The sequence below is a fragment of the Sebastes umbrosus genome, chromosome 17 (assembly GCF_015220745.1).
Source record: "Sebastes umbrosus isolate fSebUmb1 chromosome 17, fSebUmb1.pri, whole genome shotgun sequence".
NCBI classification, from domain to species: domain Eukaryota; kingdom Metazoa; phylum Chordata; class Actinopteri; order Perciformes; family Sebastidae; genus Sebastes; species Sebastes umbrosus.
The window spans coordinates 6,490,999-6,518,540 of NC_051285.1; the positions used below are offsets into that span (position 1 = coordinate 6,490,999).

A 27,542-nucleotide genomic window follows, 5' to 3' on the forward strand; every position below is an offset into this window, starting at 1 on the left:
GGGTCTTAACTTTTCATCTGCGTATCGCCTCTCTCTCTCTCCTAGACCACGTTAAAACCATTTGCTCTCTGCAGAGGTGGGGGGAGGTTTTGCTTTCCGCCTAGAGGGCACTACTGCCTTCAACATAAGGAACTTCCACGGCAACCTGAGCACACACAAAGATTACTGGACTGTACAGCAAAAGTGCCAGTGTCCATTGAAGTCAGGAAGTGTTAAAATCAGCACTGTCGGAGCTTAGAGGAGGCCAGTCAACACTTGTTAACGCTGGAAAGTTGGTCAGGAGAGCAATTGAAATATAGTTTGTTCCGTCAAAAGGACATTTTTAAGGCAGGAGAAGCCGTACTGCGGTAAACGGAGAGAACAGTGTTCGCAGAAAAGTGATTGAAATCACTTATTTTATGAGGAACAAAGTAGCAATACCAGTAGCGAAATACTCCATTACAAGTAAACACCTCATTTTCAAAATGTTATTTAACTAACTTAAGTAAAAGTACTCCTTCTGGAAAAAATGTCCCCTAAATAATCAGGTGATATGTTACTTAAATTATCATATAAGTAGTATTTTAATGTCCTACTATAAACTGTTGAGTGGGTAACTCAATGTAACTTTGTAAATGTTGTGAGTGAGAAATGAATTCCTAAATGTTCTATACATCTATACTTTGCAATTTAAGGGGGAGACACTACAGGTGAATAGGGTAAAAAAAACAAAAACTATAAATAATAAACAATGGAATTTCCCCAGTTGATTACTGACATTAAGGCAATTGTTTTTTGCATTACAAATTTTCTGAAAATATATGTTTAAATATGCAAATGAGGCATGTCATATCATATGAAATATGACATAACATTGGATAAAGCCAGGCTCAAAATTCTTGTTTCATTTTGTTGACATATTACAGTCAAAGGTTTTTACAGAGGGGATTTTGGACATCTCTTTATATCGTAAATCAGAAAATGCAGCCTTCAAAAAGATCAATTTTTGCCATGTTTTTTAGGAATAAAATGTTCCGTAAATCAGGCTGTGAATGAAATATGACCAAACCGCTCTGTAGAAACCTTCAGATTATAAATAGGAATGAAACTGGAAAGTTTGGTGGATGTAAGTGCTGCTGAAGTGGAGATTTTTGACTCAAGGTTTGAGAAAAAACTCATTTTGAGAAAACGGTCTTTTAAAGATATGGATTGTAAACACACTACAGGTGAATAGGTTAAAATATTAAACTAACAGATATCACCATGAAACTTCCCCAGTTGATTATTTACAGTAAGACAATTATTTTTTGCATTAAAAGTTCTTTTAATTTTATGTTTAAATACGCAAATGAGGCATTATCTAATGCTAACTTTTGGTGAATTTAGGAGAAATCCACAGACGCAAATAGACAAAGTAGTAAATTAAACAGCTAAATGTATATTTTTGATGTTTTCTTCCCACTAGTCTGAAAGAAGACATGGTATGGATGCAAAATAACCCCAAATCTCTAAATTGACTAGTGCATGAAAATGTTTTCGCCTGGCGATATTGTGGACTAGCATGTTAAATATCTCTTGAGTAAATATACTTATTGACTTTCCACCACTGACTGATAGTAACTAGTTGGAGCACATTGGCCACTTCAAACAAATGCTTTGGTAACACGGCTGGAGCTTCTAAGTGTGTTGTCAATTATTGCTTCAAGATGCATTGCAAGTCTGGAGTGTGTAAAGACTGCAGTCTAAATGAAGAAATCGTGTTTGGCCCACAGTATTCACAACTGGTGCATATTACATTTAACGCCTCAACCCTGCTTAGTGTCGTTGCATAACTCGATCACTTTCACTTCACTGGTTACAAAAGGTAACCTTGAATCATCCTGTTCATATACTTAATATTTTACACTTTATCTCCTACCTTTTGTTCTATAATAATTGTTAGGCTTCTCTATAAGATTGCTTGATTTTTAATATGTAAATCCACTGTAAGGTTCTGCAGAAAGGTCCTATATTATTGTCAGTGAGGGCCAGTAACAGGGCACATCGTCGTGCACGACGTCCAGATTCCTCTGTGCTCACTCAGACTTAATTGTCCTCCCCTCTCCCTCTGCACTGAGAGAATTTGCAGAGTGCCAAATGAAATTGAAATCAACTTATGTGTTAAGCAATGAGCAGGGGAGAAAGAAAGGCACAGCAAACTGCACTTGACCGCTCTTGACAATAGCGCCTGCTCCCACCAAATGCACATTGATTAATTAATTAGAATCCCTTATTAGCAAATTGACTGTCTCAGCTGATTATCAAATTCAGTTTCTTTATTAGACGCAGCTGCCGTGCCGCTGCTCCATCTCTGCTCTCTATCTAAGCGAGCCACTCGGCTCCAGAACAGCTCTCATCCAGCCGTCTGGAGCAAAGGCAGTCAGACCGGACCCAGTGATGAGGAGGATTCCTCTGTCAGTGTCTAGATTTATGGTCTGGGGAGGCTGGGTCTTCATGTGTATTTGTAGTGTTAGAGCAGTACATGGGGTTAAAGGATCATTGCAGCGTGTTGTTTTAGCTTTTTAACTATGAATCATGTACATTTTTGACAACCATTTTCCAATACATGTCATACAGTTTGGGATTTTTTCTATATTTTTCTTGCCCTCCAGGTAGCTATTAGCTCCTATTCATTTCTGTATGGTATAAAATAATTTAGCAATAATAATAATAATAATAATAAATTGTATTTATAAAGCATCTTTCATACATAAAATGCAGCTCAAAGTGCTTCACAGAGGAAAATAAAATTAAAAAACAAACAAAAAAGCATAAAATACATACAGGCATATAGAGGTACATGAAGCAATAAAACATGCAAAGTAGTTATAAGAGTCAGAAGGTAAGATAAATGATATAAAATAACATAATAAAGGGCCGAGAGCCATGGCAAAACCAAAAAATCACATTATGCAGAGTGTTGAAAATTGCGTTTTGTTGTGTCGGAATTATTATTTATCAATATTTACTGTAGAGAAATTAATAGAAATCAATGGATGTTTAGAAGGGTAGGCAAAACCAACACATTATCCTATTTTGCAAAATAGTTAGTCGTGATGAAAAATGTGGACAAATTGTAATAAATGGGCTGAAACATGCGGTATGATCCTTTAATTTTGATCTTTTATTAAATATATCAGCCTCTTGGTGTTGTCCATCACTCATGAAAGTTTTTTTTGTTTAAATGTTTTGTTACATTTATTTTTAAAGTATGCAAAGGCAGTAATGTATGCCAAGGTGCCCCTATCGTTGAGTGTGTGTAGTGGGTCTCCCAGCTTTATAGCACTGCTAACCCCCCAAGGTGTCTGATAATGTGGGTTTCGGCGGAGAGCTTTACAGTCTCAGTACGGTTTCTGAGGCTTATTCCACCCTGACTTCAATAAAAGTCTGCTAGAGACAGTGAATCTTTGTTATGTTATGGCATGAAAATGGTCACATTTATAGATATTGGTGAAGCGGTATACGTTTTTAGATATCTGTGAGATTTCTGCCTCCACCCTGAGAGACAGATCTCTCCAAAAACAGACCAATGTAGACTAAAACTGTATGCATAACCAGAGGGAAGAGACAAATTATTTGTTTTTGTAATTTGGGTGAAATGAGCCTTTAACTTAGCTTCCAAAAACCCATATCAGTATAACTCCCTGTGCCAGAGGGACTTGTTCATTTTCCATTTAGGACTGAGCAAATCAGCTAAAATCAGCATTTTGTAATAAGGAAATGGTGATCGTGCATTTCGTTTGTCTCTTGTGCATTCATTGCTGGTATGTATGCCATTTTTTTTTTTTTTGCGTGCTGGAGTCATATGATGATTTGAAATGGTGATAAAACAAGCGAATAAGGAAACAATCGTCTCATTGGCCCTCCGGCTAATGATATGTTGACCTTAGGCAGCATTCTTTACATCCACACAACGGTGCGGGCATCACAGTGGGCCTCACAGATGACCCTATTCACCCTGGCTGAGCCGAGAGGAAGGAACCGTGGAACACACACACACACACACACACACACACACACACACACAGTGGAAGTGATGGCTGGCCCGTAGTGGAGCCGATGGATATCTAGCTCCATGCCTCCAGCGCCAGGGGGAATGAAAAAGCCGACAGTGTGAGAGCGCTGACTGGCCGTCGGACCACATGGACGGGCCTGTGTAGGGCCATTGTGGCTTATGGCTTTGTCCAGATGGTTCACATACCTTTAGTCGTGCTTTGGGTGAGGAATGCGTTCCCTCGGGACGGTTCCCGACCCTGGAAACAAGGGCCAACATAAACACCCATCCCCAACCCCCACCACGGCCCTCACCTAAAATCCCTCCAATCCCTGCCGGAGCCGATAATGAGGTTGCAGCAGGAAGAGGAGTTAAAGAAAAACTTGTCACTCTCATTTGTCATGAAAACCTGTGTCATGACACCGTAAAATGCTTGGTACCGCTTGCTGTATTTATCATGCGTTTATTTTTTACTCCTGAAGTATTTCCATCCTTCCCCTGTGTGCATGACACATTTCAGGCAGAATTAGGAGTGACAAAAGTGGTTTGTCACATGATAGTATTAGGATGCAGTGTTCTGCGTGTGTGTGTGTGACTGAGTGTGGGATTATAGCCTGACTAATTACCTTGTAAAACGTTGTTCCTTCCATTTTAAAACACGGCAATGCCACAATTCCAATAAACAAGCATCATTCCAAACAAAAAAGCGGTGAGAGCGCAGCCCGGAACCCAACGCTCCAGCTGTCTTGTAAACAGCGGTCGTCATGGATGGATGATTTTGTTCCATTTTTATCAGCGAACATTTAAAAATGTGCGTATTTATATTTTGCTATCTTTTGCAAAGGCGGAAAAAATTCCACATAAGTCGACTCAGCTGTTCTCAACGATAAGTGTTTATTCTGACATATTTGTACAGGGAGGAATTAGACACTGTGTCTGTTTACAGTACAACTCTGGGCTCTCTAATGTGTCTCCTCTCCCAGCACTGATGGGTTTCAGGTTAATAACAGGGGAATAAAATCAGACTTCTTTGTGTTTTCTTCACGAGGAGTGTTTTTTTTTTAGATTTGTTTATCAGCTAGAGCCAAAAGACGACAAAGTCTAAATGAGAGACTGACTAAAAAAATATTCTGAGATGAGACGAAAGGAAACATCTCGCTCTTGGCTGAGATTTCTCCAACCAGAATAGAGACAACAACGGGACAGAGTCGGCGACATGTGACGCTCTTGTCCCTGCCGCAGTTTAAAAAATCCGTCGTTCTTGACTCGGCTTTAAGGGTTTCTCCAAAAGTTGGAGGACGGCTGGTGTCCCCTGACTGTAGCTTTGTGGCTTTGCAGGGCTGCTCTCAGTAGCTCTCTGCCAAAAAGGATGAAAGCAAGAGGAATTTACAGCCTTGCAAGCAGTGGCTGCACATGTCTGAACTGTTCTGATGATAATTTCTCCCTCATTAATTCTTCTTTGAGAACAGGCGATGTTACAACCACTTTTAAGGGATCCTTATGAAATATGTTTGCTTTGTTTGTAAAATTGAATATGAGACAGACTCTCTTGCAGCAAGCAAAGATGTAAGTAGCTTTGTAGTGAAGCAGTTGACAACATTTAGGTCTAAATCAATCTCTATGATGAAAGAAGATGGGTAAATAGGCTTCAGGTTAAAAATGGCTGCAAGCCAGGCAGACTACCGTTTTCTATCCTCTCCTCCTCCCCTTCCTTTCTTCCTCCTCTGCTGGTATCGAGGCCCGCGCTCCCTCGCACATCTGTCGGCATGTATCCGCCGCTCAATCGCTCTCGCTGGGCCGCGGCGGGTTCCCTAACAGCTCAGTATGGCTCTTCCATTAATCAAAGACACTTCCAGTGTCCCATTACAGAAACACTGCTACTCGGCCTGTCTGAAGCTGACAGCTCGCCAATTCATCTTCTAGGAGGGAAAAAAAAGCCATTGTGGCACGCCAGTCGCCTTTACCTGTTCAAACGAAGGGCTGTTAAGAGCGCAGGAAGACCCCTCTGAAATTGTTTTCTCTAGGTCAGGCAAACAACAAAAAAGGTAAATTGCTTGTCTCAGGTAACACACAGGGGAAGTTTGGTGGTGGCAGTGGGTGCGAGGGGGAAGCGGGGTTTAGGTGGAGGAGCGGGTCAGCGACAAAATAAGAGGATGGAGATGTGTTTGTTAAGAAGCTGATTTCAATGAGGCTACAGGGGATGAAATGGACCGAGGCTGTTTACCGAAACGCTTTAAACACCGTCCTGACACCGGAGAGGACCCTCTGCAGAGGCCGGCTACCACTAAGTACATCTCCTTATACCTCCCCGGCTGCCTGAAGACGGCAGGTCGGGCTGTTTAGTTCGATGTGGTGGCGACGGTGAACACGCTGAGGGGAAATGTAAAACTCTTTTCAAGAGGAAAAATATAAGAAAACAGATCTTTTTGCCCTCCAGTTTCCAGCGTTACATCGATCACTTGCCATTCAAAGGTGTAGCCAATAATTCATTTACTTGCGTGTTCTGGGATAAAGGTTCTCTTCAGCCATGTTGGCTACTGAAAATGAACTGTAATCACATCCTGCAAGTTATAAGAGGAGGAACACTAGAGCAAATGTCAAAGCTGTTAAAGGTCCAGTGTGTAGCATTTAGGGGGATCTATTGGCAGAAATGGAGTATCATATTAATAAGTATGTTTTCTTTAGCGTATAATCACCTGAAAATAAGAATCATTGTGTTTTTGTCACCTCCAGACTAACGTTTTACAGTGGTTGCACTGGTGCACCTAACTTTTTCATTTTAGGTGCACCCAAAATTTTTCTCCGCGCCTTTTTGTGCCGCAATAATAGCCTACTTATTAAGCATTTTGTCAGTTCTCATAGCCCTAGGAGTGTCACGATACCAGGAATTTAGTAGTCAATACCAACACCAGTGAAATTCCATGATTCTCGATACCAATTCAAAACCATGGTGAAAAACAAAAGTCAAACAATAAATCCCATGCACTTAAACATCCACTCTTTTATTACCGTTTGCATGAAAACGTTTTAGTCGCACTTCAACCTCAACGCTAGATGGAGCCAATTCCTACACACTGCACCTTTTAAGTAAGGGTTTATCACATTTATTTAGCCAGCCTGCACTGTTAATGGAATCAGAATAAAAATGGAAAGTTTAATGCTGCATTCACTGATTTTGTGGCCATTAGGAGGAAGAAAAAAACTTGGTGCTACGGCTAATGTGTTAGCAAATGATTTCCTATTTACACATCCAGCTGACCTGAAGCTACATTAAACATTCATGCACTGTAGTGATATTCATTCTCCTTTTAGCTCTGGTTTGGTCTCCACCACCTGTTGAGAACATATCTGGCACTTTAGCTGCTCCACTCTGTTCAACATGCAGTTAGTCGATAACTTTGTCTGTCCACTGTTTGAAGCTGCAGTGTGTTTTTCAGCCCTTTTTATTTATTTATTTTGCTTAAGCCAGCTATGTACCTGAGTGGATCACTAAATTAAACTATAGTAAATATGGAAAGCCAAAAAAAGAGCTAAAAGCAGCAAAAAAAAAAAGTCCTTTCACATTACACATCGTATTTGATTCAATATTCATTTAAAAATATAGATTTTTTGTGCTTTAAAATTGTTACGTGATAATTGAAAGTTATCAAGGAAAGCCTTCACACAACAGCACATTTTCAAGAACGCATCAGTCATGAGTGATTCAACCTGTTGAATTCTACTTGCACACAGATAAAAGTTGGCTGATGAATGTATTTTAGGAACAAGAGTTTGAATCACAGTTTATATGAAAAGTTTTCTGATAACAACAGTTTTTAAAGCTCTCCGTCACCGGGACAAATTCGCAGGAAATGAAATAAATCAATGTTGTCCCACTAAACTAAACACTTAGTCCATGCAACAGGGGGACTTTTGGGCTAAAAGTAAAGATTAAGTCGACATGACAAAGTTTCAGTCGTGAAATAGTTTCCACTTAAATCCCTGTTATTATTTTAAAGTAGTTCGCTGGCACCCAGACTGTAAATAGTTTACCCTGCGCAGTTTAGAGGGAAAAGGCAAAGTGAACTGTGAAAACCCAGCTGCAGCTCAGGGTGTGTGGCTCCGAACTGGCAGCTGGTAAATCCAACATTTTTAGCTTCTTGGAAGAAGACGAGGAGTGGCGGTGAGTGGCTTATTACCAAACCCAGGCACAAAAAAAAAAAAAAAACATGCAGCGCTTTGGCCATTTCCTGACAGCTCTGAGTGGTGACGTTCTTATTAAGATCAAATCTTTCTCTATAATGAACACATGGACGGTGGAAGTGAGGGAGGCCGAATGAGAAAGGACAGCTTGTTCCCTCCCCTCCCCCCCCCACCCTCCACACCCTCTGGTCGATTTGATTGGCATAATGAGGTGAAGGCTAGTTGGCGCAAAGCTGCTCCGGGGGGCAAATGGAGACATTATTATTTTGTGTGTGTGTGTGTGTGTGTGCGCGAGAGGGTGTCTTGGCGATTCTCACCCAGGCCCCACTGGGCTATTAATTACCCTCTCTGTAACATGGCATCTGCTGAGACGGGGTGATAGAGCGAGCTCTGCCAACATGGGCATCGCTGCTCTCTCTCGGTCTCTTGTCTCCGCAGACCCCAGCTGCAGTCTCGCTCCGCACTTATTGGATTCTATCTACATGTATGATTGATTCAGCACCTGAACTGTGCTTTTCATGACAAGCAGGCCAAACACACACACACACACACACACACACACACACACACATGCAAGCACAGCAGAGAAAAGCACCCCAGCTGGCAAATATTTAACCAACCATGAGACACGCTAAGATGCCCGCTCTGTTCAAGTAGGCTGGGACATTTTCTGAGCAGCTGTTTGATTTGCTGTTCTGGAAGAGAAAGGGATAGTTTTCTTTCTAAAAGAAGTGGTTAGAGCATGTGTGTGTGAGTGTGTGAGTGTCTTTTTGTGTCACAGTTTCGATTTGATTGGAGCATTGACAACAGAAATCTTCCGCGCATATATTAAAAGATTCTGTTTCCTGTTTCAATCGTCTCTTTGTACGGGTGTAACGATCAAGCCCCCAAGAAAAGCGGCAGTCGTTGGTGCCAATTTTCATAGTGGCCAAACGGCGGTACTACAACGTCTGTGTCCGTCACGTGATGCCATTGGGCCTAAAACACTTTTTCCCATAGACTTACACTGGAAAAGAGACATCTGTATCTCAGGTGGTGAATCAACTCCCCAATATGAACACTCTAATAGTCCTTATTTAAATCATTAGGTCCTAAAAGTTATAAAACACACTAATAGCTGGATCCAAGTTATTTCATTTCCTCCGTGACGACACTAATGGACGCGCAAGATCGCCGGAAGATCTTCCGTCTGTTTTTCCACTCGGAAGTCGAGCCATTTTGGCTTCATGGGCCACTGAGCGATTTTCATAGGAATGAACGGGGCCCCGCCTCCAACGCTGTATCCAGATCTCTCAATACATCCATGGTACTGATTCAATGATTAACGATCCAATATCACCGATGCAAAGTGAAAATATCGATACATATTGTCAACTTTAAAATACGCCTTTATTTTGAAATTCCCACTTCATATGTATTCTTTTAATTAAAAGAATAGATTGTTTTACATTTAAATGTCTTGAAGAGCCCAGTAATAAAGTTGTCAAATAATATTGTAGATGCTTTTTGTGAGTTTGTATAGATGTAACTGATTGGGTTAAATAAGCATATGATATCATTTCATATTGATATCAGGCCCCTGAATCAAATCAAAATCATACCGTGGCAGACTTTGCGATATCAGCAAATATCGTATTGTTGCCCAAAGAATCAATATAACATCGTGATTTACACCCTTATCTCTTTGACTAAGCTATAGTTAGATAGCTGAGATAGTAGGCCACCAACTTTTCCAAATGTTGGCCTTTTAAATGCAGTGAATTCTGATCATTTTTACACAAATGTCTTATTTTTAAAGCAACTCGACAGACAGCCTACGCCATAGATGAGCACCTTGAAATTCTGTGGTATATTTGCATAATCTTTCATTCGTTCAGTGTCTGACAGACAGTTTGATGTTTTTCTAGAGCAATAATAAGCGCTCTTGTTTTGGTGTTGCAAGTGATGTCCTGTAATCACTTTGGTTGTAGCTACATCCGAGTACACCGAGGTTCTCAGTATCTATTTTCTAGGAATTTGGGGGAGTTCAGTGAACTGAGGAGCACTTTGTGGGCAAATAAAATGAGCACGACTAATTAATCACAATAATGGATTACATCTGATATGTTTTTATTTCTATTTCCTGCCCCCAGTAGTTAGAGACACACACACACTGATTGTGCCATGAAGAACATTTAAAGGTCCTGTTTGTTGTTTAGCTCGCCATTCCTCCTCCCTGTCTGCCCCCCACCCCACGGATACACACTCACACACTAGTGTCTGGTGAGTCACAGCATTAGCAGTCATATCGATTTCTTCCTTTATGCTTTCTCTAACCAGTTGTAAAGAAAAGGTACACCCACCCCCGACTCACCGCCAGTCCAGACCACCACGCCACACCACAGTCACTGCAGCAGTCCACTAAATAATACATTGTCAAAATGATTACATAATCCAATATTATTACTTCCCCAAGTTGTATAAAACCTTTCCTTATGTAAGAGCTGTAATGCACTAATTCAATTAGTGTTCTTTCTATCAGTTTTTCTCTCTAAAGAAACAATCCCTGCTTAATGCATTCTATTCAACTATACAGTGTCAATGCATTCCAAGGTGCATTAGTGTCACATTTGAACAAGTCAGTACATTATCTGTCAGATACTACATTATCAGCTGACTGTAGTGGTGTGTGATGTTTTCCTAGCCGGGGTCGGGGAAAGTCTGCTCTCGAGTGAAGGCAGCGACCCCGGCCTGACACCCAGACGCTACTATTTCAGTGTTCTAGCCCTCTGGCCAAAAAGCTGTCAGCACATATTTTATCCTTTCGCTCACACAGTATATTTTCCCTCTCTGCCTCGTTTCTTGTTGGAGCTCTTGTCTCATGGTTCCTTCTACCTCTATATACATAGCAGTGACTTTGATCCAATACAAAGGTGTTGAAAGGTCCTTACACCCTCTTAAAATCATTGAAGTTCTGGGTTTTAAAACATAATAAATACTGTTGTGAAATTGTCTTTTTTCACACAAGTTTATGTGCAGAATTTGTTGTACTTAAGGAGAATAATATGCCGATTAGACTGTTTTCAGGCTGTTAAATAGGCGTTATCAGTCGCTATAAGCCCCAGAGATGTGGGTCAATAGGGCCCTACTACACCCACTAGTAGGTTGTATCCTCTATTCACATGGTGGATTACCGAAAGTAGGTATAAAAGAACATAAAAGCGACCTCTAGCGACCGGAGTAATTATGAGCAGAAGCGGCAGTCAGGCGCTGTAGTATAGACAGTATGAAACTCCATAAGGGATGGAGGTCGGGGATGATGGATGGGACACAAAACACAGGGTTTTGTGAAATCAACAACATGTAGTTGGGATTTTAGTTATTTTAACCCAAAACACAATGTTGTTGTTTTTTTGCCTAAACTTAAAGAAGTTATAGTTTTATTGTCTAAACCTAAAGAACTTGTAGTTTTTGTTGTCTAAACCTCAAGAAGATGAAGTTGTATTGTCTAAACCTAAAGAAGTTTTAGTTTTATTTCCTAAACCTTAAGAAGTTGTAGTTTTATTGCCTAAACCTAAAGAAGTTGTAGTTTTGTTGCCTAAATCTAAAGAAGTTGTAGTTTTATTGCCTAAACCTAAAGAAGTTGTAGTTTTGTTGCCTAAACCTAAAGAAGTTGTAGTTTTATTGCTTAAATCTAAAGAAGTTGTCGTTTTGTGGTCTAGACCTAAAGAAGTTGTTGTTTTGTTGCCTAAACCTAAAGAAATTGTAGTTTTGTGGTCTAAACCTAAAGAAGTTGAAGTTTTATTGCTTAAACCTAAAGAAGCCTTTTTGTTTGTTTCATTCAGTTTTACATGTTAGAATGTGCTGCTTTAGAAGTCTCGTAGTAGGCGAAGTAGGCCACTATTGACCAACATCTATGGTGCTTATAGCGACTGATAACGCCTACTGAATGGCCTGATAACAGTTAAATCGGGTTCCTCTTCGTTCTCTAAACCCTGCAGGACATGATGCTCTTTACCATTCCACCTGCTGCTGTTGCTGCTCTTTTTCTTATTCTTCTCATTTATAGTTTAACAACTTCAGAAAAAAAGGCTGGTTATCACAGCTTTGTTTTTAAATTGGTCTTAAATTTAGTGCCTGGCAGCATTAAGACCTCTTACATTTGCCTTTTGGAATTGCACAGTTTACCTGATGCATTAGTAATACTCTATTTTCTTTTCTACTTTCTGCATTACACCAACATCATTAACTGGACTGGCTCAGCACAGCACAACACTGGTGGCATTTTAAAAAAGGAGAGAAAAAGCCACCGATCTCTCTGTTATCAGCTATATTTCACACACTCACACACACACTAACCCAAACTCTCACATGACCCTCCACTGTGCGGGCAGAGGCACTGATTCAAGCCGACAGAAATTCTTGGCACAGACCGCCCACTCCATTCACTGGCTGCTGTTCAGCTGTCATACTCACTCGCCCAAGTTTTCTCCCTTTAATAGTGTGCTGTGCAGAGATGAAGGTACTAATATAAGATGTGGCAGTCAGAGGCAATATGTTTATCCATAGTTAACAGCACGTTTCAGGTCAGATGCGAAGAGGCTGCCTTGTGACAGCAGCAAAGGAGAGACATCAGGTATAAATAAGAACAGAGCGAACTGTGGTTACATAATATACACCAATGAATCCAAAAAGTCAGGTTTAGGAACCTCCAGGGAATATCAGGGGGCTGCCAGAAATAGGAGCAATTGTCATGCTTCATTATCTCTTTGCTTCTTTTGAGTTAGCTTAGTCTGTAAGTCATATTTAATACACTTCTTTTCCCATAAGAGCACGACTTTATTTTATTTTATAAAAGGAAAGTTTGGGGGAGAGAGTGGATCTTGTGTACACGATCGACTAAACAGGACTAGGACTACAAAAATATATATTCCATATATACTGTATGCACAGGGTATACATATTTTTGTCTCTACAAAGTCTTTATAGCTGTAAAGAGCATATGTACATGACATGCTGTGTACTGTTGCCAGGAAAACACTCATGTTATGATACTATGATGTGTACAGGAACACACCGGAGTATCACACAGTCTCACCCCCCGACACACACACACACACACACACTCTCTGTGAGATGAGAGCGACTTGTTTACTGCAGCCCCGCAGAGCTCCGGCTGGGGCTGTTTGGGATGCCCGTGGGTGCTGCTGTGAAACTCTTGGAAGGCGGACGTGCGGTGAATGACAGTGCAGATGGCCTAGCGCCACCGCTGCCACCTGAACCTCCCCGAGCCTCCACACACACACACACACACAGTTCCCGAGGTCAGACACGTCAAAACAACCTGCCTGCGGCCATCTCAAGTGTCAAAATAAGTCCCTGCTATCGTATCTTTTTTCTTTTTTTATACACTTATACCCTCATAGATACAGTCCATCCTGCTAATAATCTCATCTGTGTTATTTTGCATGGTGAGACACACACACACACACACACTCTCATATCCTTTTCCCAGAATGTGATCTGTCCAGCGTTATGAGGCGTACAGTAAATCAATCCCAGAGGCGTTGCATAATAGTTTGAGAGCTGTGTCCAAATGCCAAAATAATCGCATTGTCAACCGGTCTGCTCTGGCTCACGCTGGCTACGAATAAATACGATCACAAGGTCTCTCTCCCCCGTTTCCAGATAAACAAGAGTGTTTACGCTGAGCGGCGTTATGAAGTTGGGACACTGCTGTCGACGAAATATTGACAGCGAGCCCGTATTTCCTGAGATGATAAGCAGCATCTGGTCAGCAGTTGTAGTCATAATTGTGGAGCAATCACATGACATGTGCATGCACTTCTGCATATATATAAAACTCACTTATTTAGATTATTACATACATGTTTGTACTTTAGACTTGATTTTTTTTAACTTGTGTCAGTTCTGTGACTACAGAAAGTCAAAATCATACATTTCGAGATCTTAAAATGTTTTTATAAATCTGTCATCTGGCTGTTTTTTAACTTGATGGGCGGAGTGAAATACTGCAGGATGACATAGAATAATTAAAGGTGAGTTAGGGTGCATATTCATGGTGTCTAGACTACATAAACTTTCAGTGACCTGTCATACTGACCTACAGAGATAAATCAAACCAGCCGTAGCACTGACCTGGATGAAAGGGATTTTTAGATTTACTAATCATGTACTTTGCTTTGTCTTTATGCCAGTAAAGTGCAATCATCTCGCATTTATTTACAGATTAAAAAGATTTTTTTCTTGTAAAAGATTTCACAATTATAAAGCGGTAAATAAAAAATATCAAATTCAGTTCCGAGTCCCACTATGCCCTTGCCGCTGTCGAAATACTTCTGACTCCTGAAGCTGTTTTCACATTAAGCCTTTTTGTCAGCAAAGACGAAACTTCTCTTCAAGGTCAAAGTTAGATCCAATGTCATCTAATCTGAAGTGAACTCTTTCTCCACTCGAGCACTCCCCGCTACTATCTGCATTTAACCGCTTTTATTCTGTGAGTGCCGTGCCATCACACAGGTTGTTGTTGTCGTCGTTCTTGTTGCGAAATGCAGCTTTTATTGATGTAACAGGTGCTTAGCTCGACTGTGGCAGTCAAAATAACACATCTCCTCCTCTGTTTGGCTTTCAGAATGGAAGCTAAAGTTAGACATCTTTGAGGTTTTTCTGTCACTTGATGGAAGGTGATGCCAATGCATAATGCATGAGGAGAGAGGGAAGACTTCGTCTGGCTGCTTTTTATAGACCACCAAAGCTCTGCTACTGCACACACACTCACGCACACACATGAGCCAAACGTCTCACTCGATGCGATGTAACCTCTCACAGATCAAGAAAGCAGGAGCAGAGGAAAAACAGGAATCTAGCAAACTGGCAACATTGTCGAAAAATAAAAAATAGAAAGAAACAACAAGACGAAAGAGAAATGTTGACGTGCTATTTTCAGATGGCACGATCGTTTGATGCACGAACCAAAAGAGAGGCAGGGGGAAGAGGGAGCAGCAGGGCTGGTGTTTGTCTCGGAGATGGGCTTTAACAGAAATACTTTATACGTGTGATCTTACACGCTCTCCTTAGTCTTTGTTCCCACCGTTCCAACACTTCAGTGAAAGTGTCTTTAGGTCTAGTGAAAATGAGAAAAAAAGAGTGATCACACAAGGGGGGGAACTGGGGATGTCAAATTACTTGCAGGCAAAGCCGAGCTTCTACTTCTGGTTGCCGACTTTGCAAACACCATTTGCTGCCCTCAAAAGTGTGGAGCTATTTCCTCCTTATCCCCCTAATCCTTATTTATTAACCCGGCCGGTTGACTAAGAGCACACTGTCATTTATAGTAATGACCTAGGGGGAAACTGCAGGGAGCTGCCGCGTATACATGCTCACACCTGTGTGCTGCCCGGTTAGTACCGCCACATAGTGACACACCGAGTCACACTGGTGACTAACCATTCATCTGCTGCTGCATTGTTTTCCCCACTGTTTTTTGGGTCAGGGTCATCAATTCAAGTGACAGCGCATTTAAAGGTTGTGTACTCATTGTTCAGATTCTTTCTCGGTTCTCTATAAGAGAGCAAATCAAGGTTTATTGTGCTTTAACCAACATGTTTTACAAGTCAGCTGGCTGATAACTAACTTAGCACTCTTCCAGCAGTTGTGAACGGTTTTCTTTTCCTGTTCCTGTGATTCATCTCAGTTCACTCTTCACTCTTTGAATGATTTGTTCTTAAAGGAACAGTGTGTAATATAATATTCATAACTATGTTTTCTTTGGTGAATAATCACCTGAAACTAAGAATCGTTGTGTTTTCATTAGCTTACAATGAGCCCTTCATATCTTCATAGGGAGCAGGTCATCTTCACGGAGTCCACTATGTTGCTCCTCCATGTTTCTACAGTAGCCCAGGATGGACAAACCAACCACCGGCTGTAGAAAGAGAGAGAGAGAGTGTGTATTGACATGCAGTATCAGCAGGGGGCGACTTAACCGCTTAGTTAAGTGTAGAATAAATGTCATGGTTGGGATTAAAATAAGTATATCATTTATGTAAAATACGTACAGAAACAGTTTAAATCACTACGGAAAACATGTGACAAACGACACTAACGTAAACCGGTCTCCTGGTTGAAAGGCCTGTTTGTTGGACCCATCCACCTCCCCTCCTGCCCGCCATTAGCAGTCTAATCTCCCCTTTTATTCTACGTCACTATATTGCAGTCAGTACAGACTACTGGCGTGAAAAGGACACACCTGAAGCAAGAATGGCACTTATTACACGCTTTTGCCTTGCACATTAGTGTCATTCACATGTCTTTTCGTGCAACCAGGCTGTATTATCGTCAGGATGACCTCTGAGTGAGGTGAACGGCGGTTTTGCACTCAGCATCTTACGTTACCGCAGTCTTGGAAATGGAGGAGTGAGCGGAGGGGTACTCAACTGGTTGGAATCTGCCGCTAGATTCTGCCAAATCCTACATACTGTCCCTTTAAATAGGCAGCTGAGAAGTTTGAATACAACACCATTAGAATTTGGGCTCTCTCTGTTTTTCCAAGGGAGTCTTTGATAGTTTTCTCTCCAGTCAAATTTGCTCCTGCCAGTCTGGGGATTTGAACTGCAACCTCTGGGTCATATTCTCTCTTCATTGTCACCTCGCACTGAATGAAAGGAATTTGTCAAAGGGGGAAAGCACTTCACACTGAGTGGGACTGTAGGAGAGAGGTTGAAATGGCTTCCTGAGTAACGCTGAGGGTATTAGAGAGTGAATCCTACCTTCTAAGCTTTGGGGGAATCCGGGTATCTAACTGGGATTAGCTTGAAATAGTGTCTTACTGCCCAGGAAGCACAATTAGAAGTTCCTTGGATTATTCCCCTTCTATTACCTGAGAACCGCGGCTCCTCTAACCGCATGTGTTTAGGTAGCAATCAGGCATGGGTGGTGATAACTAGTGCAAATGTAATGGATACTTTTTTCTTTGTTTGTGAAACAAAAGCAGTTACTTCTCACATTATTGCATTGATATTAACACTTAATTAAACTTGTGAAAACCTCTAGCAGCCTTTGGCACTGCGTTCAGGAAACAGCTGTTTACTTCAGAGCATGAAGGTTCATTCTTGACCTTAGGAAGACATCTCAGTTATCATTTCTTCTGCAAAATAAAGCCGTGAAACACTGTAAATGAGCACATTTATTTTATTGTAAGGAGATTCTTCTCACGTCAGATCAAAAAAAGGAGCGGGCAAAAAAGGTAAAGATGTGCATGGGTGAAATTATGAATGTCGAGCAAAATAAGTAAACATAACGTCTTCTCTCTTGTGCTCTGTCAGACGTTTATAATTTCTCATTTAATAAACGATGGCAACATTTATTAGGGGATTCACTGTGACAAGCGGGGTGATCGTCCCTCGCACTCAACGTGGTCCTTCATTAATCAAGGCATCGCTGGCAAAATAAGTTCTTAGAATCCTTCACTGATGCGGCCACTTTTCTCTCATCATTATATTCATTGCTGTTCTGCAGCGCTGCCACTTCTCCATCTCGCTTACCACATGGTCGATATCACGCACGCATTGTGTCTTTTGTAGCCCCGTCATGTAATTGTACATTTATGTAACGGACACGTCCTCCGTGTCTGAGAGGCGTTCAGAGGCCTTGGGAACATGCAGGCACATTAAATAATACAAACTTAGTATATGGCATTGTGTGTGCACTGTTTCAGCCTGACTCGTGTTCTTTACAATAAGTAGCAGGCAGAAAGAACACATGTTGGCGACTGGAAGGATAAGCATTTATTGGAAATGTGGTCTTTAGGGACACAAACTGCACCTTGAAGCTACATGTAACGCCGTCAGGAGTTTGTGCAATACATTAATTAGCACTGTTAGTTAGGACACTTGTTGTGGGCTAACTCAGACATGACTGATTGGATTTTAATGAAACTTGTGGATATCATTAATCTAACTTCTTTCAGCCAGCTGTCAAAATTGCACTCATTATCAAAGTTGCACTGATCAGATTTTGTCGAGAGAACATGATGTATCTCACCACCGCCAAAGGTTGGCATCACAATTAGAGGTGACATACAGTATATGCTCCTGATTGGCTGAGACAGGGACTGTGTCAATCAAGCAGGGGAACATGTTTACTGTTAATTTGTTCAACGTGATTTCGCTTTTCTTTTTTTTTTTCCTTCTCCAGACGCCCTCAGGGCAAATTTGGGGGAGGCGGTGTCGGTGATATTATAAATAACAGAGTGAGGATGAAAGGCAGTCGCGCGCTCCCTCCCCATCCTTCTGTCTCTCCTCTTTTCCTCTTGCCCTGCTACTCATCTATGCTCAACACGAGTGCCTCGCCGTTTGCGTGTGTGGCTTGAATTTATATGAACGTCTCCCCGCCGGGGGGGACAACGGGGGCCAAGTCATTGATATGTGCAGGAGGACTCAGGATAAACAGCCCACGCCGACCGGTGTTACGGCAGCAAGCCTGATACATTTTGATTGAGCAAAGACAGAGGGGTGTGGGGGCGGGAGGGCAATGGAATTGGGGGAGGCTTAAAAGCAGGGATAAAATGACAGAAAGGGAGCTTTTCTTTCACCTGCCTCTCCAGACTGCCACAAAATGGACCCATGTAAATGTTAAGAGCCACACACGGTGCCCCAAGACATGTGTGTGTCACTGAGCTTTGGAGAACAAATAGATGAGGTGACATGCTTTTACCCCATCATGTTTTTTTTTTTACCTCTTAACATTATTTAGTTATCTTGATATGATTTTATTTTCTCCCTGATGACCCTTTTGTTTCACTGAACACCACTATTCCCCTCTCACCCTCTTACTTCTCCCACCATGTCTTTCCGTGTGACATGGTCAGCCCCTTAATGGACTGGAAATTCGTGTTGACAAAAGTCCCCTCGCTCCTCCTCTCCGTCTCCCTCTGTCAGAAAACCAAAATAAGAGGTGGCGGCGGCACACTGCGCCACTTATGGCCACATTAGGATCAGCCACCAAAGTGTCAGTGAATCGCCTCGTGCATCATTTTGCCTTTGTTCACCGCGACAGGGAGTTGTGTGTGCGGCGATGCTCCGTTTCCACCCTGTGCTTTTATCCCCAAATGGATGCGCCGTCGGTCGGGCTCTTACTTCCAGAGTGCATTATCCCACTTATACCATGGATAATTTTGAAAACTCAAGTCTTTTTATTGACCTGTGTTTGCAGCGCAGTGCTTATTGACCTGTGTTTGCTATTAACATCACGTTACATGCTCTGTTACTGCCTCGCAATTACGCCGGCTGATTGTTGCTCCTGTCTTTGTGCTTATGGCTTCACACTGTAGCTCCGTCCGTATCTTGAATATTTATTGGAATTAGTATGCATACATTATTAAATACAGATAATATATGAATAGTACAGTTTGTTAATAACCAGGTGAACAATATACATTTAGTGGTTTGTGTGTTTGCACTTGATGCTCATTGAGAACCACAATGTTGACAGCTGCATTAACATTTTGGCAAATTACAATCTGACAGTTGAAATAAATAAATAAAATAAGCTTAATAATAGCTTACACCTGAAGTAAATCCACCAAACCTAAACTAATGAATTCATCAGTGTAGAAATTATTTTAAAAAATGGTTCCTTCTTCTGATGTTTCACAGCTGGAAAGGTTCCTACCACAGTCACTGAGGACGTAGTCCAAAGGTGACCTAACAGAGAAATAAAGACGTGATTTTGTAGATTTAAACAATTCAGCGCTTTAGATTCATGATCTAAAACCCTTACGGAAAATTCATGTCGGTAACTAATTTTTTTTGTCATGTTATTTTATTCTTTTTAGCGAATCATAGCATAAAGTAACCTCCATGGACAATCTTTCTTACCTTCTGTTCCTTAGCCATGTCGACAGTATGGCATTTACATCTAATTGCAGCCTCTATGAAAATTGTTCCATCTCCTCGCCACATCAGCGCATAGTTAAAGGTACCCTGTGCAATTTTAACCATTAGTGGAAATGAATGCATCATGTGTGTTAGGCCTTAAAGATGCATTAATAGAAGAAGCTGAAAACACAATATTATCCCCTTATAAAGTTGTTACCGCGAACACGTTTGCAAGAAGTTGCTTATTTACACATCTATAGAAGACACAAAGTAACGGCCTTCACACAACCGGGGCCTGACGAATAAACGGCACAAAAATGCAAAATACTTGCTTGTGAATATTATATGTCGAAGGCTTTTATTGTGAAAAGTAAGAACAGAAGGAGTGGATCCTGTCTGCGTTGCCTTGTCAAGATTCAAAGGAGACTTACCACAATTTGCCGTCTTGTTTCGGGCTACGGAGGCTGTGTCGTTTCATAAATATAGGCGCAACCTTTTCTGCACAACGTGATTGGTTGATGCCTTCATTTGCGGTGCGAAAGCTCAGAAAAATCAACCTCGTTCCAAAAAAAGTGTCGCTTTTTCGCACCATAGTATTCATGCCAAAAAAACGCTGCCACTGTGTAAAGGCCTTAACACTATTTGTTGTCATGAGATATAAACAGAGTCGCAAGTCAATTTCCTTGACAGCTCTTTTTATCGTCACCAAATGTCTCAGATGTCCACGAGTTGCTCACCATCCCTCGGCCACCGAGGCTCTCCTCTCTCCAATTATCAGTTCTTTTTCTTCTGACCAACACAACTAATGAACAAACAGCCACACACACACACACACACCAAGCAGCCTTCCTTCAATTTACCACCTCTTATCAATTGCCTCCCTTTATCTTTTAGTGTTTTCTTCTCTCCATCTTAACCCCCCCATTCCTCTCTCTCCAAAGCTTTTATTCACGAACATCGTTTCAGGTTGTTTTATGGCTGCCTTCACAAACGGAGGACGGAGGAAAAAATGGAAAAAATAAAAGATGAAAGGATAGATGAGGATGGAGAACAACACTCAAGGCTGCTGAGGGAGAAATAGATTTTAAGGCAAGCAATGAGAAATAAGTGCAAGTCATCAAGCATCATGGCTCGTCTTGGCTTTTTCTTCTTTATTAAATAGTTTTGGTGATATAAAATGGTGATGTGAGCTGAAGACGATATCAGCGTGAGTTTCAAGCAGAGTCACTTGATTTAATGAGGTTTGGCAGCATCCACTGCCTCTGTCAAAGCCCCATCATGTGAAATCTGGATGAGTCGGAGCCATCAGAGGAACGCGGAGGTCTTTTGAGTTATTTTATTTGTTGCAGTGCGTAGTAACACTAGATCACGTTATTTTGACTTTTCTAACGGTGTTATATTACGAGTAGAAGAGCAGGTGGGAAGCTTGGGTCTTTATTTCTCCGAATGCAGTGCTAGTTATGATATATGGCCAGCCAAGTCCAGCGGCAAAATGGGGAAAAAAGTTCTGAATTACACGAGGCAAGCTGTTACGGCTCAATAACCCGGGCCTGTAATCGGCTCACATTTCAAACACACACTCTCGCATTCAGACAGCCCTCGGTTGGGCTGGATTTTACGAGGAAGCACACCGCACGAGGTGATCAGCATATGTTTTGTTGACATAAATTTAAAATTTATTGCCGTTGTCAAAAGTGACTGTTGGACAAAGTCGATTATTAACTGAGTAAATGGCCTGAGAGAGTTTTATGTGAACTTCCTTAATGGCTGCAGTCAGTCTGTTTCAAATCACCCTCCCTCCCTACCTCCCTCCCTCCCTGAGCTCCCACCCACCACACACACACACACCTCTCATCAGCTATTTCAGAAGCACAACATGAAAGCAGACAGTTACGATGGGATTTGAGAGTGTGTGTGTGTGTGTGTGTAGAGAGAGGTCTATCTGAAGCTAAATCACTGAGCTGGGACAATATATTTTAGTATCCTTTTACATATCATTAAATCTTGTTGGAAATGAATTACAGTTTATTATTAGCTCTGCTTAGGCACACATTTAGTAGGTGTGCTTGTGCCTTTATCTGTCTACAATTAACTATGATTCCAGCCTGGACTCACCAAATGGCGTATGAATAACACGGTAATTTGTAAGTCATTTTCCGTGCAATAACAACGCCTTTGATGCTTTTGGCGTGGCATGTGTACGCAGGCTGGTCTCATGCACTGTTCGTAGCAATACCTACGAAAAGTAATGCACTGTAATTTGTGTATTTCCGACGAAATCAATTTGTGTGTAATTAACGTAATCATCAGGACCAGGAAATGGCAGCGAACGCCTGCGTAGGCAGGAGGTTGGGGTGGATGGGTGGATCAAAAAATACCAGACTTTCGCCCAGAAGACCGGCATTCATGTCCCGAGTGAAACCAGAAATCAACGTTGATTTATTTGTCACGTAACTTACTTAAGTAATGCCACTTCCCGTGTTATTTTAAGCCAAAACGGTGATCTTTTCCTAAACCTAACTGAGTAGTTTTCTTGCCTAAACCTAAGGAAGTTGTTTCCTGTGAAGACGGAAGTTTATTTTGAAAAGACAGTATGCATGTAACGAGCGGAAATTGACACGTGTTGTTGGACATTGTAGGAAAAAGAACAAAAAAGGAGGAGATGTATGTGAATACGTTGGAGCTTGTGATGTAGAATAACAATTGAGAGAGACTGTTTATGGACTTTCACCCAGGAGACCGATGTTTGTGTCGTTTGTGTTCGTTAGTTACGTTATTTTACGTTGTTTATGTAAGTATTTTACTTAGTATAAGTACTTATTTTAAGCCCAACCATGTTTTTCCTAAACCTAACCAAGTGGTTTTGTTACCTAAACATAACCGCGACAGTTTCACGGTAACGCAGAAACCCTAAAATGCATGCCGTCTCAAATGCGTTCGAGCCAGATCACATTTGATCCTCTGGCGCCAGGTACAGGTACAGTTAAATTTGGCTCGTCTTTGTTGAGGACTTCGGCTGATTTGAGAATCAGCTATTAGCTGCTCTCAGACTCACTTGTAGCCATTGTCACCAGGCAGAAACTGGACTGTTGTACTTAACCTGATTTTGGTGCTTTATTCATCACGAGTCTGGCATGAATCTGGAAGCCAATGTGCCGGATATAAGCCAGTGCTGGGCCAAGCTGTTTTGTCTGCCCCCCTTTCAAACAGCTTTATGCCACTGCAATACAATTTGGTCATTACTTTTCATACAGAAATTGCACTTTAAACCCAAACTTACTTTAGCTTCATACCCTATTGACTAAACACAGTGAAATGGCAAAAGGAAAGGCACCATCAGTGTTTCAATAGGACAGGCTTAGTCCTAAACCTTCCCTTTAACAGACTGAATTGCTGGAACAGGTGCTGTTACCATTCTGTTGAACATCCAGTAATGTGCTGTTTCAGTGGGTAGTGCTAGCTATTGCAGTTACATTTAACACACTCTCAGCTCGGGACATACACACCGCACTTTGCTCATCAACACTACATTTACGGTGAAAATACATGGCACTGCTTCCCCTTCTAGTGGCCTTAATAAGTCCATCCATACCTTATCAGTGCTCTGTCTGGGGGGCACAATGGTCAGATTGAGGAGGGACACAAAAGGCCTTTGAAAGGCTTTGTGCTCTGTGTGTGTTGTGTTGTGGTTTACCGCTTGTGAGTGTTTCCCCTTATCGGAGAGTGAAGGTGTTTGAGTACATCACCTGTGATCCTTTTTAAGGAAAAAAATCAGCTTCCATTCCTTTGTCCATTTTGTTTTTTGTTGGTGGATTTCTGTCGTTCAGGTGGGGAAATCGTTAAAAATTACATTGCACCAATCATTGGGGAAGAACTCCCACAGTTTTTCTACCTGCACTTGCCTCAATAGACCAGAATGCATTGCAGCTTTAAGGCAATTGCTATTGATTTATCCGACTGTATGTGTAACCGACAGAAGCCCGATCACACTTGGTTGCTGTATTGAATGCGATATATTCAGATTTCTGTGCTGGTTATGGAAAGAGCATTCTGGGAAAAGGAGGAAGTGGAAATCTTTCATTAAAGTACATTTACCATCACAGATTGATGTGTAACAGTGACTACATTAACATGCACATTAACATTTCACTAGTATTACGAATATGAAAATATTGTGAATTTGATATGGGTCGTGTAAACAGCATATTCTGTTTGGATATTCTGAATTAGATCTTATTCCGAATGGAGCATTTTCCAATTAAGACATATGAGATATGCCGATATTATTCAGGTTTTAATTTGCAGAGATGCACGCCCAAAAGAAAAGCCCACATTTCTGGTCGGAAGGACGAACATACCTACTTTTAAATATTATGAAAGACTGGATATCAACAGGTTTTTGTATATGTACAAATATCGCAACGCCGACCTTTTCTAGGAGGCGGTTGAAGGAATGAAAGAGGGAGGTACCAGTTACGTTAATCTGAGTACGCACGGCTGCATGTAAACGGGAAAATTAGTGAATTAGTTCTTAGTTGTGTCATTCTTGTCTCTCTCTGCGTCACTTTCTTTCCCTTTTTGGCTTTTCAAGTGTCCTCCTTTCCCTTCTGGGGGCATTTGGCATTTATAGGGCCTTTTAATCACTCACTGCTTGCCACGGGGCTGTCATTCTGCCTTTAGTTTCCAGGGTCTCTCCACAAATTCGAACCACTAAAATGGCTATCATGACTTTTTCAATCCCACTGCATTTTTTTTTTCCACACCTCAGTTTTTTTTTTTTTTTTTTTTAACCACTCTTCCTGTCAGGTCTCAAGGATGTTTTGCAGCAATTAATAGTCACTGATGTCAGACTTCATTGCTTAATAACTCCTGCCGCCATCGCCATAAGACTCGCTATAATCTCTCTCTGTCTGTCTCGCTCTCGTCCCCGCTACGTCTCTCCCCACCCGTCTCGAGGCACAGAAAGAGAGCTGTAAATCAATTTGCATTCGACATCTGACATCAATCAGTCATGTTTTGGGAGAGTGGCACCACCTCCTCCTCTGCGGCTTTGTTGAGAGACGCTAAGATGGATGGCTGTCATCTCGCCCGAGTTGAGCAGATCTCTTATCAAGGGCATTGTTTCCCCAAGAATGCACTCGGCTGATCACTCCGCGCCACCTGACTCGTCGACGGAGACTGTGAAACCCTTCTGTTTGACGTATTCTTGCTTTGCCTGCCAGAAGCATGCATTCACCGGAGTATAGAATCGTGTCCTGTGCAGATTTGTGTTATATATTTTTTCAGCTTTGCATTAAACGTGTTCAACATTATTCATCATTATTCTTATTAGCTTAGCGAATGGTGTTTTTCGCCATCTGGATTTAGCCTAACCGTATTATCAAAGTTGTTTTTGGTGCGTCGCTGTGAGAAACAGCAACAGTTTTGGAAGATTAAATGTGCCAAATCAGAAACGGCACCAACTTGACAAACAATCATTACAATCGTGGGTGTGAGCCTCACTCAAGGCGAGGTATTTGAAGTTCTCGGGAGGCTTAAGGCGCCGTGGCAGTTGTTTGGCAATTCGTGTCACCTTAATTGCTTTAGAGCACTTTCAGATATCTCTCAAGAATAATATGCTTTGTACTGAGCCGTGGGGTCTTTGAGGATTTCGTAACAGAGAGAGTCGCGGGGCGAGACTTTGTGTTGTCAGATGTTATTTAGTTACCTAACCTTCAAGGCCTTTACCACATAATCAAATATTGAACCTTAGTCTTGTCTGACCTTGTGCGCTTAAACTATGTTACAGCCTAATGACTGTCTAGTTGGTAAAAAGACAATTCATTGCAGATCAGGTTTTGCTGGAAGCTACACATCACCTTATAGATTAGAGAGAGCGGTAGTCAAAAACCGGCCCATTAATGGTTCATAACACTTAAGTAGCTGCCTTGTGTGTTTGCCTGAATAAATCATTCTATTTCACTTTATAGCTCCTTATCCATCTGCAGCACTTGAGATGTAGGTGGTTGATAATGCCTCGGCTTGAATAGCATCTTGTGATTTACAGCACAGAGTCACGGTCTGGTGCTCCCTGCACAAAAACAGCGTGTTGCAGTCGGACGGCTTGTTACACTGACGGTTATTGTTTCGTTGCTGATGTTGTGACTGATGGAGTGGGACATTTTCTCAAATTTGCAAAAAAGGACGAATCGTTGTGGTGCTGAAAGTCAATAGTTATGAGCTATAAACAAACACCATGCACATTTAAGCTTTGCTTGATCAAAAGAGTATCATTGTTTAACAAGACAGTAAAATGTGTGTTTCTGCTCTTCGTCAACAGGAAGATGCACAGTGGAATGAAGACCTACGGCTGTGAGCTGTGTGGAAAGAGCTTCCTGGACAGCCTCCGTCTACGGATGCATTTGCTGTCTCATTCAGGTAAAGAAATCAAACCAACCCAAAAACCACAAGCCCACGCTATGATCACTGTTGAGATAGCAGCACGTCCTGTTTTCATTGCTCGGTTTACTGCTGATTGTAGGGAACGACTGATGGGATCTTTTTTTAAAACAATGGAGCATTCATTACCGCCGTTACATTTTAGGTTTCACTAGTGAATACAACATAGTAAAAGTTAAGTATATGTGACTCCAAATAAACATGCACAGACATTGGCATGGTCCTGTTTAAAGGGAGAGAGAATCTGTTTTTCTTGCAGATTTATCCTCTCCTACCCTGCAGCTAAGGCATGACTTAAAGTGGTTTAAACCACTCACAGATTCACAGTGATTGATTCACTATGAATACAGTGTATCAGTATTGAAAACAGATTTTAACATGATATATGTATTTACAATAGATGTCATCTTCGGCGTGCCTGCAGCCCGAGAGCTGAATAAAGGGATGACTTGCCTTACGCATGCTTTATCTTACTATAAATATACTGATTTGAATATGGGAATGTGGAGCATAACCCAATTTCAGTGATTTATGGATTAAAAAAAAACGCCCAGGAAAGTCTGGGAAACTTACCCAAAGAGGTGCCTGCACATCGTCATCCTGTCACCCTGCACCTCTGTGACATTAGAGGTCTGAAAGTCAGAACACAGGACACATTGATTGGTCCAGTTTGACACTATTATACCCACCCCCCCGCCCAAACACACACACCACAGCAGTCCCTGAGCTCTGAGCCTACTTAGCGCAGCACTGTTTTAATGGCAGGGGCCGTCTTTTATAGGCAGCAAAGAGCTTCTCATTCCTAAGGCCCTAAGTGCAGATGGTTTATTGAGACACTGTAAAAGCCATGGGACCTCTGAGGGAACCCCTTCTGCACACACACACACACAAAAACCCCAAATCCACGTGTTGATGTTGGCCCAGAAATTGAGCCCTCTGTTCAGTATGCTGTATGTTTTCCAATGGGGCACAGTAAGTGGTCTGAATTGTCTACTTGGCATTATTGTTGTTGTTGTTGTCGGTGGTGGGGATCC

General features: G+C 41.6%; 1 protein-coding gene across 1 annotated transcript in view; it reads left to right on the plus strand.

Moving 5' to 3' along the window:
* The window catches only part of zbtb16a (zinc finger and BTB domain containing 16a), a 173,389-nt gene that overhangs the window by 34,607 nt on the left and 111,240 nt on the right, over positions 1-27,542 (plus strand). Inside the window, exon 3 of the mRNA XM_037747694.1 lies at positions 26,390-26,487. Coding sequence (XP_037603622.1) covers positions 26,390-26,487 — 98 coding nt within the window. The remainder of the gene's footprint in view (positions 1-26,389; positions 26,488-27,542) is intronic.